The sequence below is a fragment of the Nannospalax galili genome, unplaced genomic scaffold (assembly GCF_000622305.1).
Source record: "Nannospalax galili isolate Female #2095 unplaced genomic scaffold, S.galili_v1.0 scaffold278, whole genome shotgun sequence".
In the NCBI taxonomy this organism is placed as follows: Eukaryota; Metazoa; Chordata; class Mammalia; order Rodentia; family Spalacidae; genus Nannospalax; species Nannospalax galili.
In genome coordinates this window covers 2,847,860-2,863,227 of record NW_008347536.1, presented here as the reverse complement: position 1 = coordinate 2,863,227, position 15,368 = coordinate 2,847,860, and the positions used below count along the sequence as shown (strand labels likewise).

Sequence of the window (15,368 nt, the reverse complement as noted above, 5' to 3'; positions counted from 1 at the left end):
TCAGATTAGATTCTTGTAGGAATTCTGACTTGACGTTCCCTCGGTCCATGGCAGCAGTCAAATGCTTGTGCACTTCAGTCAGCTAGGCCTTGGGCGGGGACTAGCTCCCTGCCACAGGGGCCTCTCTCCCCAGTGATGCTCTATTTCACTGTTGGTGATGACCTTGGTTGACAGATGCCTGAACAGCTGGGGTGCGGGTGGGGGTTGCTCCCACTGGCACTTGGAGTGGTGGATCGATCTCCATCTCTGTCTCTAGCCAGGAGCCGCCTTCCTGGTTTCCATGGCCGGGGCCCAGGAGCTTCCGAGCTCCCGCCTGGAGCCTTTTTCGTTTCTTAGAGCATTCAGACCAATCACCCTTCCCTTGCAGTTCCATTATAGTGTCTTTATACTTTGCTCTTTACACTTACCATATCTTTATTGGAGTTGTAGTGCATGGCAGTTAATATATGTTGACTGAAGTCTGAAGAAAGCTGAAAGAAAATAATTTAAATTATTAAATACTTGAGTTTAAACCACCAGTCCTATATCAGAGTTTGATTAGACAGGCAGAGAGAGAGAGAGAGAGAGAGAGAGAGAGAGAGAGGGAGAGAGAGGCAGAGGAGGAGGCGGAGGAGGAGGGGGAGAAGAGGGGAAGGAGGAATTAATTGTGGCATACGCTGCAGGATCTGGTTAAATTCCTTTAAGTCTGTTGTTGGCCTCTATGAATGGTGTTGGGCCTAAAGTCAGCAGATTGAACAGATGGTGGCCACGGATAGGGATGGAGGGAGTGAGGAAAGATGGGAGCTAGTAAGCAACTTAGAGCCCATTAGGTTTGGGCTAGGGGCTATTTAGACCTCTTTCTATGGCTATCTTCATAACTGCGGTAAAATAAATAGCAGGCATCCTGCCGTGGTTGGCTGTGAGTGTATAATTCTCACTTCCCCAAAGGAAGTTTACCAAGCATCTTAAGCTATTAGGGCTACAAATGCTATATCCCATATGATGAACATTAACTAAAGGGCCAACTTTTCCTTGTCCTGCTGTCCGGGAAAGAGATGCCCTGATTGTAAGCACATACTATGGGCTGCTCATCAACTTTGTGGGCCTGAACTCTCAGAGCCTCCTGCCAAGCTTTTGTTTTTCTATGGCATTAAGAAGCCCTCTATATAAATCTCTTGTCCAAAAGGACAATCCTCCTCAGTGTCTGTCTTGAACCCCCCAAACCCAGTACCTTACAGAACTTAGAACAAACTAGATACTGTGAGAACAAATTACACTTGTCCCTGCATGCATCCAACCTCAGTGATAGGAGTGGCCTGCAGGACAAGGCAGTACCTTTGGCAGCACCACTCCCCACATACCTGATCCAGGATTCAGAGACCCAGAATGAGATTTGGCAGGACCTCAAGCTGTAGGCCAGGCTGTTGGTCTACACCTACGCTGAGCCAGTAGGTCAGGCCTAGACCTAAAACTATCTTCAGAGCATCAGAATGGCTGTTGCTTTGCTTTGTCTAGCGATCTAACACACTTCCCTCTTTTTGTTACTGGTTGATCATTAGCCCAGGACTGGTAGTGTAGGAAGCTCAGGAAGATAAGAAAATCATTGATACCTGAGGGTCACATTCTGCTCTTGTCAGAGATGTTTATCCATAGGACTGATGGAATCCAAGGGGATTGCAGAAGACAGTTTAGAGCAGAAGAGACAGAAAATGGTGACAGAGATGCCAAGTTTTCATATTGCCTTTAGTTACCCATTTGCAGGCCCAAGAGAAAAGTCAGTTTTTTGAGCTATACTTTGTTAATCCTAACCTAGACTCATACAGGGAAGGGAACTCTGAGAAATGTAGCAAAGATCTTGCATCTTAGCTAAACTGACAGGACAAGGCCACTCCAGGTCTGTACAAATCCTTAAATCTTTGAGGAAGCAAAGATAATGTATTTGCTGTATCTTCAACCAATCTGTTCCCAAGTGATTCTTATAAGTAGCCCATTGTGCAAAGTGAAATTTTCCTATTTAAATTTCTCAGACAAGATTGTTTTCCTAAACACAAGCTAGCTGTTTCATTAAATCTCACCTGAAGGGGCTGGAGAGATGACTCAGCAGTTAAGAGCACTGGCTCCTCTTTGCAGAAGACCCAGGTTCAAATCCCAGCACCCACATGGCGGCTAACAACCATCCATAACACCAGTTCCAGGAGACCCTACACCCTCTTCTGTCCTCTGAGGGCACTGTATGACACACGTACACTAACATCCATGCAGGCATAACACCATACGCATAAAACAAACAAACAAAACAAAAAATTAAATCTCCCCTGAAGAAAGTTATCTTCTTCAGTGCTTGAGAGAAAGGTTAGTTATAGGGCATCTATGAATTGATAGTACCTGCTGCTTCTGCCTTCTTTTCTTTTTTTTCTTTTTTTCTTTCATTATTTTTAGTTTACGTGTATGAATGTATTGCCTGCATGTAGGTAAGTGCACCCGTGTTATGCAATGCCGGTGGAGGACAGAAGAGGCTGTTGGATCCCCTGGAACTGAGTTACGGACAGTTGTTAGCTGCCATGTAGGTGCTGGGATTCAAACCTGGGTCTTCTCAAGAACAACCAGTGTTCTTAACCGCTGAACCATCTCTCCAGCCCTGCCTTCTTTTCTTTAAAGTACTGTTCTTAACCGCTGAACCATCTCTCCAGCCCTGCCTTCTTTTCTTTAAAGTCAGTGTGTGTGTGTGTGTGGGTGGTATGTGTGTGCTTGAGACAGGGTCTCCCTGTAGCCCCAGCTGGTCCCAGCTGGCCTGGAATTCCCTATGGAGACCAGTCTGGCCTTCATCTCACAGAGATCCACCTGTCTCTGCCTCCTGAGTGCTGGGACTTAAGGTGTACACCAACATGCCTGGCAACTTTGACCATAGCCAATTTTGAATTTTTATTTTGTTTTTGGAACCCAATTCTAGTTTTAGATTTTTCTGCAACAGATTTTTGTCAACTTATAAAAAATTGTGTACATACTTCTTATGTGTAGAGGTTTTCCAAAAATGTGTCTATTTCTTTTAACAATTATCAAAGTGTTTAGCATAGAAATAGATTAAATTATTTGTTGAAAATTCTTATTTTAGTGCTGAATTCTTATTTTAGTAATGAATATTATAAATGGCTTATGTTTCAGTAGGTTTTCAACTTGCTTTTAAAATATTTTATTTATTATTTTTATGTGTATGAGTGAATTGCCTGCGTGTAGGTAAGTGCGCCAGTGTCATGCAACGCCCACAGAGCACAGCAGAGGCGTCGGATCCCCTGGAACTGGAGTTATGGACAGTTGTTAGCTGCCATGTGGGTGCTGGAATTTGAACCTGGGTCTTCTACAAGAACAACCAGTGCTCTTAACCCCTGAGCCATCTCTCCAGCCCCTCAACTTGCTTTTAATAGAAGCCACTTAATACTGTGTCAGCCTTAGGGCTTAGGTAAGATGACTGACCATTCCATATGACTTTGCAAGACAAGTAGAACTTTGAAAAAAGTATATGTATGCTGATGTCCTTTGAAAACAACAGCCCTGGTTGCTTCTTTCAGTATCTCCACAGCTCTTTATACTCTGCTTTGACCTACTGTCTCATTCTTTGGTTATTTATCTTAAATATTGTGAAAATAATTCATGCTCTTGGGTAAATAGTAGACAAAATAGAAAAGTGAAAAATCAAAGTTCTTAACAGAAACTCCTCCCTCTTTATACATAATGTCTTATTACCTCAAATATTGTTAATATTTTTGTGTATCTTTCCTTAAGTGTCCTTTGTATTTACAAACACAGATAAATTTTATATATTTAAATCTCATATTTGAAACAAATACAATATATTATTCTGAAACTCGTTTTACTTCATACATTTTGAAACTTTGCAGTGAAGGTCCAGCTTTCTTTTAAGCAATGCTTTTTATCGTTGATACATATTTATGGATACCTTCCTATAACCTGATACATATATATCTATATACTGATCAAATCAGGGTAATTAGCATTTCTATTTTCATCAGTGTTTGTTGTTTCTCTGTGTTAGGAAGCTTTGATCTCTTGTCCTCTAATTCTTTATATGCCAAATAAAAAATTGTAAATTAGTCAATCTACTTGCCTGTAGAGCCCTGGAATCGATCGCTCCTACCTATTTTGGTACCCAGTATCCTCCTCCTCCTATTTGTCTGGTTCCTCTCCTTCCTAGTTTCTAGTGGTCACTATTCTGTTCTCTGTTTCTATGAAATAAGCTTTTGTCTTCCAAATATGAGTGAGGTATGAGGTATTTGTCTTCTTTTAGTGCCTGGCTTATTTCAATAATTTCTAGTTCTATCCATGTTGCTGTAATGATAGGGTTTCATTATTTGTAAAGACCGAATAAAATTCCGCTGTGTATATGTACGTTTTCTTTATCTGTTCATGCATCTATGTACATCTTGGCTGCGTCTATCTTTTGACTACTGCTAATAGTGCTGCGATACAGATGGAGGTACAGGTCTCTCTTTGTATAAATGCACCTGTGTTCAGTGCCCGTGGAGATCAGAAAAGGGTGCTGGATTCCCCTGGACCTGGAGTTATGGACAGTTGTTAGCCACCATGTGGGTGCTGGGAATCAAATCTGGGTCCTCTGCAAGAGCAGCCAGTGCTCTTAACAACTGAGCCATCTCTCCCGTCCCTTATTTTATTTTTTAGGTGTATGTTATACAGTACGGAGGCAGCTGCATTATCATCTATATTTATTTTTTAACAGCTTCTCTACTGTTTTCCATGACAACTACTATAATTTACATTCCTACCCACAGTGTATAAAACTTCCTCTTTCTCAGAATCCTTATGAGCCTTTGTTACTTTCTGTCTTTCTGTTTGTTTTTTGTTTTTTTGAGACGGGGGATCAGAAATACATTGGGGATTTGTAATTTCTTCTACTTTTTCTTGCTATATCTAGTTTGACTAATCCTTTCAACATTTCACTTTGACAAATCTGTTTATGCATTGATTCTCAGAGATTATAACTCTATACCAAAACTCTACCCTATGTGCTATGATATAGTCCATATACAATATCTATATCTATATCTGTATCTACTCTCTATATATAATCCCTATATATATACACATATATATTAGTCTTTTCTAGTTCCATCCACTTGCTAGAAAATTTCATTTATATATGTATGTATATATACATACATACATACATTTTTTTTTTCTTTCTTTTTGAGACAAGGTCTCCCTGTAGCCCCAGCTGCCCTGAAACTCACTATGTATACCGGGCTGGCCTCAAACTCATCGAGTTCCACCTGCCTCTGCCTCCCAAATACTGGGATTAAAGGTGTGCACCACCACACCTGCCATAGTTTCATTTTCAAAATATTTTATTTTTAGTATTTTATGTGTATGAATGTATTGCCTACATGTATGTAAGTGCACCCATGTTGTGTGGTGCCTGCAGAGGACAGAAGAGGGCATCAGATCCCCCTGGAACTGGAGTTATGGATGGTTGTTAGCCACGATATGGGTGCTGAGATTTGAACCATGGTCTCCTGCAAGACTAGCCAAAGCTCTTAACCACTGAGCCATCTCTCAGCTCACCCCCCTGTAGTTTCATTTTAACAGCTGAATAAAATTCTATTGTGTAAATATTGTTGTGTTTATTAGCCATTCTTCTGTTAGACATCTAAGCCTGCTCCATTTCCTTGCTGTTGTGAACAGTACAGCAATGAACACGAATATGCAGTTCTCTGTAGCAGGATATAGTCTTTGGGTATATACCCAGGAGTGGTATAGTTGATGTACCCATAGTATTTAAAAATTAATATAAAGCCATAACTCTAGTATAATAAATTAAAAGTAATATATAGTAAAATACTATCATGGTTTCGTATCTGTTGCTGTGATAAAATACAGGGATAAAAAGTAATTTGGGAGGGGGCTGGAGAGATGGCTCAGCAGTTAAGAACACCAGCTGCTCTTGCAGAGGACCCAGGTTTGATTCTCAACACCCACATGGAAGCTAACAACCATCCCTAACTTAAGTTCCAGGGGAATCCAGTGCCCTTTTCTGATCTCTGAGGGCGCCACATGACACAGGTACATTTACATGCAGGCAATACACTCATATACACAAAAATAAAAAAAATACATAATTTTTTTAAAGTTAGAAAAATATATTGACCGGAAAAAAAATGTTTTATTACTTACTAATATCCCTACTGTAGTTCCTTTTCTCTAAGGTCTCAATTATCATGGTCAACTATTTTTTTTTTTAAAGCAACTAGGGGAGAAAGGTTTACTTTAGCTCCCAGTCCTAGATTATAGTCCATCAAAGCAGGGAAGTTACAACTGTAGGAGCTTGAAGCAGCTGGTCACATCTGCGGTCAAGAAGAGAGAGGAATGAATGTATGAATGCTTGTTTGTGCTTGGCACCCCTCTATTTAGACAATCCAGGATCCTCTACCTACAGAATAATGCTGCCCACAGTGGGCTGGGTCTTCTCACACCAATTAACACCCTCAAGATAATCCCCACAGACATGCCCCTAGGCCAACTTGATCTAGAGAATCCCACATTGAGACTCTTTCCAGGTGATTATAGCTTCGGTTAAGTTGACAGTTAAAACTAACCACCGTGAATACTCTATATTTTAATGTGTACGTCCATGTATGATGACTGGGAGGCATAATGAGACCACCACAAACTTCTCTCTGTAAAGAATCATTACAAGTACAACAGTTAGCCAAGCAGCTGGCTCAGGCCTGTGAATTATAACTTCTTTTTCTAGGCTCTAAAGCAGCCTTTTGTTTTGTTTTTTAATATGGAAGTCTGGTGAGATGTTAAAGGCTGGTGACTGTGGGACAACTCTTGCCTATTTCAGGTGGTCTGTCATCCCTGGCCTCTGTCCTTACATCATGCCTAAGTGCTCCTCCCTCCATTCCATAGCAACAATTACTTTGGAAATCTCCTCGGCATTATCAAAACTGATCACATGCCTTACCCATGACCCACATATATATGTAAAGGTTTGTAAGAGAATGTTTGCAGCAGCATTATTCCTAATGGATAATGTCCCCAAATGGAAACATCTCAAATGCTCAACAGTGGAATGGGTAAGTTGTGCTTTATTCACACAGAGAAATATGCAACAGTCAAAATGAACACATAACGACCATAGAAGCCATATATGATAGTCATGGTGTGATAGAACCAGACAAAAGAATAGTATTATAGGATTCAAAAGTTCAAACACTGGCAGAATAGAGTTGGGACAATGGCTGCAGGGGGATGGAACCTCTGTGGAACTAGTAGGGTTCTGTTTCTTGACCTGAATGGGATTGACATGTGCATGTTCTCTTCCTGTTATTAGCAGAAGGGAGATCACAAATATAATCTGCAAATTGAGATTTGTGATGTTCCCTCCCCTACAGAAAAGGAAAACAACAACAAACTAATTTTTAAAAAGTTAATTCCTTCCTCATGATGTCTCCAGTCCTTTATTTTCTTCTCTTTTTTTTTTTTTTGGTCTTTTTTTGAGACAAGGTCTCCCTGTAGCCCCAGCTGTCCTGGCACTCACTATATAGACCAGGCTGGCCTTGAACTCACAGAGATCTGCTTGTCTCTGTCTCCGTCTCCAGAGTGCTGGGATTAAAGGCAAGTGCCACCATACCCGGCCAACCGTCTATTTTCTAAGAAGTGAGCTGGTAAAACAACAAAACAAGACAACCCTCCCCCCCAAACATCCCTCCCCCGAAACCCCAGCCCACCAAAAAAATCCAAAGCAAGAAATAAATTCCAGCTCGAACTCATCCCTCAGATACAGAGCATTCATACACCAATGCTGGCAAAGCGCACTTTCAGATGGGCTTAAAATGATTAAAACAGTGACCTTCAAAGCCAAGTCTCTCTGCTGCTGACGCAAGATGGGGGGGATCAGTTTTCAGAAGTACTTCCTGGTATCGCTGCCTGAGCTCTGGGGCCACCTAGAAGCGGGATTCTCTTAGGGGGCTGGGCCAGATCCGGCTTTGAGGTCCTAGCAACGAGGGAGCCTTTGTCGCGTCCTAGCAACATGCCCCGCCCTCCCATTCCCAAATTCTATGCTCAGTGAACCTCTGGCCCATCATTTGCCGCCTCCCTCACTGTTTGGGTGGACGTGGGTTTACACGCTCTTGGCTTAGCGCTGGATGGCTCTCTGGCATCCTGTGGGTGGGAACAGGTTATCTGAGAGCCAGATCACGGGGGGAGGGAAGGCGAGAAAGAACGTTTATTTAAGAAAAAAAAAAAGAAGTTCAAGACTTTAAAAACAATTTTTAATTTAAAAGTACACCCGAAGTCCGGGCAGAGGGGGCTGGAGGGTGAGAAAGTCATTTTAGTGCAAACTCCATATAAGGAAGAAGAGACCATCCATCGAGGACCCACCACGGAGTCAACTGGGGACCGAAGATGTTGGACAGCATCACCCCTGGTTTTCAGGACCGGTGCAGGCATATGCTGCCCACATTGCCCTCGCTGAGCCAGGAGGGTAAGCGACTTGGAAAAAGGGTTTGGGGCTGGATTTTTGCCAGCTATGGTCCTGTTTCCCAATTGCTGGACTTGAGACAGCTCAATTATTTTTTTCTCTTTCTTTTTTCAGCTTGGAATTTTTATTGAAGGATTTCATGCATTCTCATTAGCACAAAGTCCTCAACCTGTTGACTAAAAACAACCAACAGCCATCCCTACCTCACCTACAGATGTTTTTGCAATCTTCATACTGGGTTGTTTTTTTGGTATTATTGTTCTTTTGTTTTTGAGACAGGACCGAGGTCTGTGGTCCAGTCTGGTTTTTAACTTGTGATCCTCCTGCCTCAGCCTCTTAAGTGCTGGGATTAAAAGTGTGCAGCATAATTTTTTTCTACATAGATTTGTACTTTTCAGACTGTCGTTTAGCTGAGATCACTTAATCTGTGGCCTTTGTAGATTAGCCTCTTTGACTTAGTAATATGCATTCGAATTTCTTCCATGTCTTTTCATAACTTGATAGCTCATTTCTTTTTAGTGTTGAAAATTTCATTACCTAAATGTTCTAGAATTCATCTTTTTGCCTATTGGAGGACATATTCGTTGCTTCCAAGTTTGGGCAACCATGAATAAAGCTCGTATAAATATCTGGGGACAGGATTCTGTGTAGCTATTATTTTCAGTTCATTTACATCAGTACCAAGGATCCATGATCGTAGGTTATATGGTCAGAGGGTGAAAAACTGCCTGCCTGTCTCCCCAAGGGGCTGGACCATTCCCAGCCGCAATCACTGGAGCTCCTGCACCAGTGTAGGAGATTTAGGCTATTCCATTGGGAGAGGGATGTCTGGTGCTTTGATTTGTACTTTCCTGATGACCATGATGTGGAGTGTCTTTTCACAAGCTTGCCATATGAAACTGTGTGAGTCTCTGGTCAATCTTTTAATTGTTTGTTGTCTTGTTGAGTTTAAGAGCTTTTAAATATTCATTTTATAAACAATCTTTTATCAGATATCTTTCACAAAATTGTTCTCTCAGTCAGAAGCTTGTCTTTTCATTTCTTGACATTGTCTTTCATAGAGCAGAAGTTTTTAATTTAAAGAAGCTCATTTTATTGATTTCATCTTTCATAGATTATGCTTTTGGTGTTGGATCATCTAGGCCCAGACTGTCTTAATATTATCTTCTAGGCATTTGATAGTTTTGTATTTTACATTTAGGTCTATGAGCCGGTGTGTGTGTGTGTGTGTGTGTGTGTGTGTGTGTGTGTGTGTGTGTGTGTAGTGTATATGTGCATATATGTGCATATGTACATGTTTGTGCATGTGTGTGGAAGCCAGAAGTTGACTTGAGGTGTCTTTCTCTGTCACTGTCCACTTAATATTTTGAGATGGGGTCTCTTGCTGAACTTGGAGTTATTTGGCTAGACTGGCTGTCAAGTTCTAGGTACCTGCCTTTCTCCCCTCACCCCAATGGAAATACAGGTGCTTGTCAGTCACCATGTTTGCCTTTTTATTTAAAAAAAAAATGTGTGCTGGGAATCCAAATTCAGGTCCAAATGCTCATGTAAGAAAGTACTTTATTGGCTGAGTTATTTCCCTAGCCCCTATTATTCATTTTAAGTTATTTTGTGAAACATACAAAGTCTGTGTTGATATTGATGGTTTTGCATAGGGATGTCCAGTTACACCAGTACTATATGTTTAAAAAAAAACCATTGCATTTCCTTTGTTCTTTTGTCAAAGTTCCCTTGGCTGTATTTGGCTGGATCTATTTCTGAGCTTTCTGTTTTGTAATGTAGTCTTTTGCCAGGGACACTCCGTCTTAATTACTACAGCTTTATGATAAGTCTTGAACTTGGTGAGTATCAACTCTCTGACTTTGTTATTTCTTTTTTCTTTTCTTTATGAGACAAGGTATCTGGCCTAGAACTTAGACCAAGACCTAAGACCAAAGTGGCCTCTTAACTCAGAGATCCATTTGCCTCTGCCTCCTGAGTGCTGGGATTAAAGGCATGTGCTAACAAGCTCAGTCTGTTATTTAAAAAAAAAAAACATAGTTTGTTGGCTATTCTAAGTCTTCTGCCTCTCCAGACAAACTTTAGAATAAGATTGTTGATATGCACAAATGGTTTTCTGGGATACTGAGTGAGAGTGCCTTGAATCTCTAGATTAACTTGAGAAAAACTGACATTTTGACAGTGCTGAATCTTATCCACAAAGATGAAATGTTCCAATGCTTAGTTCTTTGATTTCTTTCATTAGTTTTGTAAATATTCTTATATAGATTTTATAACATTTTGTTAGATCTAGCTATACCTAAGAATTTCATTTTTTGGAGTGCTAATGTAAATGTATTGTGTTTAAATTTCAAATTCTACTTATTTACAACTGAAACATAGAGAGAAGTTACTTCTTTTATATTAACCTTGCTAACTACAATTTGAATGTGAAATGACCCCCATAGGCTTATGTGTTTGAACACCTAATCTCCGACACTGCTTGGGATGCTGTGGGGTCTGGCTGGGGGATGCTGTGGGGTCTGGCTGGCAGACGTGGGTTCCTGGGGCCAGTCTATTGAGGGTTACATCCCAGTCTTGCTACCAGACTGAGCTCTGCTTCCTGGTTCACAGAAGATGCTCCTCCCACTATGGATGGAGCCATTGCAGCCACTGTGCCTTCCCTGTCAGGATGGAATAAACCCTGTAAACCAAGTAAAAACAAACCTCTCCTTCCTTAAGTTGCTTTCCCAGGTGCCCTGTCACAGCATTGAGAAAAATAACTAGTATAGACTGTTGGTACCGAGAAGTGGGGTCATTGCTGTGATATACCTGACCACTTGGTCTGTAGGCCTTTAGAACTGGTTTGTGGGAGGCATGTAGAAAAGTTATGGGATGTATGCTAGAGAAACCCCTAGAATGCTGTAAGCAGAGATTAACAGGCCATTCTGGTGAGAGTTAGAGAACCAAAATGCTGACAGAAATGTGAACAGTAGCAACTGTGCTCATGAGACTTCAGCTGAAGATAAGGACTATATCAAGAGTTGAGTGAGAGGCCATTTATGCTGAATTCTGGAAAAAAATAAATCTAGCCATGTTTTGCTCATATGCTGAATATTTGAGTAAGGGTGAATTTAAAAGAATGGACTAATTTATTTGGTGGAGGAAATTCCAAGATAGCGTAACATTCAGGCTCTGCCATGGTTGTTACTCATTGCTTTAAGCTTTTATTTATAGGGAAAATTTATAGGGAAAATTCTGAGCAGAAGGTGGAGCAGAAAGGTATAAACATGCAGTTTGGTGAGAAAAAGCTTGAGTGAGTTTCAATTTGCTGCAATTGTTAACAAGATTATCACCATTAAGGAAAATGCTGGAACATTGTGAAAGATGCCTAGAGAACAGCTCATCTAAGGCTCCAGGGTGTGAAAATGATAATTCATTTAAAAAATGATCACCTAACTAAAATAAGAATGCCTTAAAAAGAATGCTTGAAAAGGGAGTGCTGCAGTAGGACCTCTTCCAGGTCCACCCACATGGGTAGACATGCAGTAGAAGTGACTACACCTATTGTGAAAGGGGACCCAGCTACATGTTGAGCTGAGAGCAGAACTTGGTATCATCCATGTGGTGCTGGATTTTCAGGCATACAAAATGCAAGAGTGATGAGATCATAAAGCCTTGAGCCAAAGTTCTGGAAAAATGCCTTGCAGTGTTGGAGTACCCAAAGAGATGCTGAACTGGTGTAAACTGGTGAGGGTGAAGCCCAAGTTGCAGTGGAGACTCCAAAATGTTGAATGTGGAATCTCTGTCAGTTAAAGCTGCAGATACTAAGTACAACCAGGTTAGGGGAGAACCTGTGTAAGCTGTGGGCATCAGGGCCTTAGGGATGGGGCTATCCAAGCCTTGTGGAGCTCAAATAATGCCACCATGAATCTCAGATGCTGGACATGGAGCCTGTAGGGCTTCGCATTTGCCCTGTTGTGTTTTGGTCTTGCTTTGGTTCACTTTTTCCTTCTCCCTTTTGGAATGGGAATGTTTATTTTGTGCCATTGTATATTGGAAGTATATGACTTAAAAAAAATTTATAGAGATTCAAAGACAAAAATTCATCATGAATCAGAAGAGTCTTTGGACTGCTGAACAGTGTCGGGGTCATTAAGAGTCCTGGGACTTTTGAAGTTGGACTAAATGAATTTTGTGTTAGGAGATAGCCCCAAGTCTATGGATTCCAGTGGTAGAATTTTATGGTGTAAATGTGAAATGTCACACAAAGTCTCATATGTTTGAACACCTGGTTTCCAGCTAGTGGCATGGTTTGGTGATGTTGCGGAGCCTGGCCGGGTGGCAGAAGTGGTCACTGAGAGTGGATTTTTGAGGGCTTTTGAGGGCTATAGCTTGTGCTTGCTTTTGTCATGAGCTCTCTGCTTCATGGTCTGCTGATAGATGGACAAGTTACATCATAAGCTTTTGCTGCCTGGGTCAATCTGTTTCCTATAGCTGTGACTTCCCTGCTATGATGAACCATCCAAACTGTGATCCAAAATAATTTATTCATCCTTTAAGTTGCTTCTGTCAAGTATTCTGTCTCAGTGATGGGAAAAGTAATGATGCACCTTGTATCCTGGAACGTTGCTATGATTACGTACAGGTGCTTTTTATTCAGGGGGTGCATTGATTGTTACAGATGGATGATCATGTCATGTACAAATAGTCTTATGTTTTCCTTTCCAGTCTTCTTGTTTTCTTTTTTGATCTTACTGTCCTTGCTAAGGCTTGTAGTATGATATTGAAAAGGAGTAGTGAAGATACCTTCACCAAATTACTGATTTTAGTGGGAAATTTCATGTTTCTTAAATTATGTATGTTAGTTGATATTGTTTTAAAATTTTATTATTTATTATTAATTAATTTTATGTGTATGAGTGCTTTGCTTGCATGTATGTAAGTGTACTACATGTGTGCAGTGACTGAGGAGGCCAGAAGAAGGCATTAAATCCCTTGGAACTGGAGTTATGAACTGTTGTTAGCTGCCATGTGGGTGCTGAGAAGTGAATTGGGGTCGTCTGTAAGAGCAACCAGTGCTCTTAACTGCTGATGCATATCTCCAGCCATTATATTATTATTTGCATGTGTTTGTCAAGTTAATGAAGCTTTCTGTTTTGGTTCAGGTGAGATCTAAGCATACCCCAAGGGTCTATTGTGACTGAATTCTTGGTCTCCCAAGTATTACTTTGGAAAGTAGCGGAACCTTTGGGAGGCAGAGCCTAGTGGAGATCCTTAGGTTGTTAGAATTGTGTCCTTCCAGTCACCCCCCCATCATTTCATATTTGACCATAAAAGCTCTTCCATGCAGAAACATTCTCACCATGATGTACCACTGCACAGAGGCCAAATCAGTGAGGCTGCCTGATCTTGTACTTAGAACCTCTGAAAACTTGAGTTAAATAAACTTCTTTATAAGTCATCTGCTTCATGTTATTTCACTGTATCAACGCAAAGTCAATGAACCCACTAGTTTTCTGAGAGTTTCTTTCTTATGGGGAGGGGTGCTGGATTTTGTCAAATGTTATTTCTGCATCTATTGATATGATCATATCTTTCTTTTTCAGCCTGATGTCATAGATCACATTAATTGATTAGTGTTGAATCAATTGAGATCTTGAATTATTTAGACTTTTCTTCTTTCTTATGTATATGTGCCATGCCGTAGGTTTCTTTTCAAGCACCACTTTGCTGTATATCACAAATTTTGATATGCTGTTTATATTTTCATTAGTTTAGAACATTTTAAAAATTCTACTATGATTTCTTCTTTGATCCAAGTTTTCTTTAGAAGCATATTGTGTAATGTCCACTTATTCTGGGATTTTACAGTTATCTTTCTTTTTTAAATATTTTATTTTTATTTTTCAAAAATATTTTGCTATGTTTTATTTTATGTGTATGAGTATATTGCCTGAATGTGTATAAGTTCACCCATATCATGCAATCCTGAGGAGGTCAGAAGAGGACATTTGATCCTCTGGAACTATAGTTACGGATGGTTGTTGGCTGCCATGTAGGTGCTGGCAATTGAACCTGGGTCCTCTTCAAAAGCAGACAGTGCTCTTAACCACTGAGCCATCTCTCCATCCCCACAGTTATCTTTCTGTAATTTAATTCTAGTGTGGTCTGAAAATAGACATTGCATGACATATTCTTTTAAACTTATTAAGGTGTGTTTTATGGGGTTGGAGAGATGGCTCAGTAGTTAAGAGTGAGGACTGCTTTTTCAGAGGACCTGAGTCAAACAGCTCATAGCTGCTTGTGAACTTTAGAGGATCCAATGCCCTCTACTGACTTCTGCTGGTGCATGCACACATACACATACACACACACACGCACACACACACACACATGCACCCACGCGAGCATGCACAATTAAAAATGAATCTTAAAAAGGTGTGTTTGTATATTTGATGGCTATTCCATATGAGTTTGATAAGAATGTTTATTCTGCTATTGTTGGATGCAACAATCTATACATGTCCATTATATCCAGTTAAAATACAGGGAGTTAGCTTCCCAGAACAGAGACTCAGGTTGAAACAGCCTCAAGAACCAGTGCCTGAATCTTGTAAGTCACATTAGAGATGTTGGCCTTTATGTTATTCCTGGTGGAACAGAAGTATTTTCAATTGTGGGGGGATGGTAAAGAAGGCATTGAAGGAATCATCAGTGTGCATTTTGAAAAGATCACTATGATCACTGTATGGAGCATGAGGGGTTGTCTAGAGAGTTCCTTATTGTTATAGCATAGGTGAGAGTAGCTGTTAGCTTTGTCCACATTGGTTCTTGAGGGAATGGAGAAAAATGTATAGATGGAAAGGCTATTTGGAAGTAAAATCTAAAGATA

General features: G+C 40.5%; 1 protein-coding gene across 4 annotated transcripts in view; it reads left to right on the top strand.

Annotated features, from left to right (window-relative positions):
* Positions 1-8,147: 8,147 nt before the first annotated feature.
* Ccdc81 (coiled-coil domain containing 81) overlaps positions 8,148-15,368 on the top strand; it is a 54,598-nt gene continuing 47,377 nt past the window's right edge. Inside the window, exon 1 of one of the 4 annotated variants that reach the window (XM_029568879.1) lies at positions 8,148-8,497. In XM_029568879.1, the coding sequence (XP_029424739.1) occupies positions 8,419-8,497 (79 nt within the window). In that variant the 5' untranslated portion in view covers positions 8,148-8,418. The remainder of the gene's footprint in view (positions 8,498-15,368) is intronic. The other 3 variants (XM_008844137.3, XM_029568880.1, XM_029568881.1) reach the window with 3 other exon arrangements.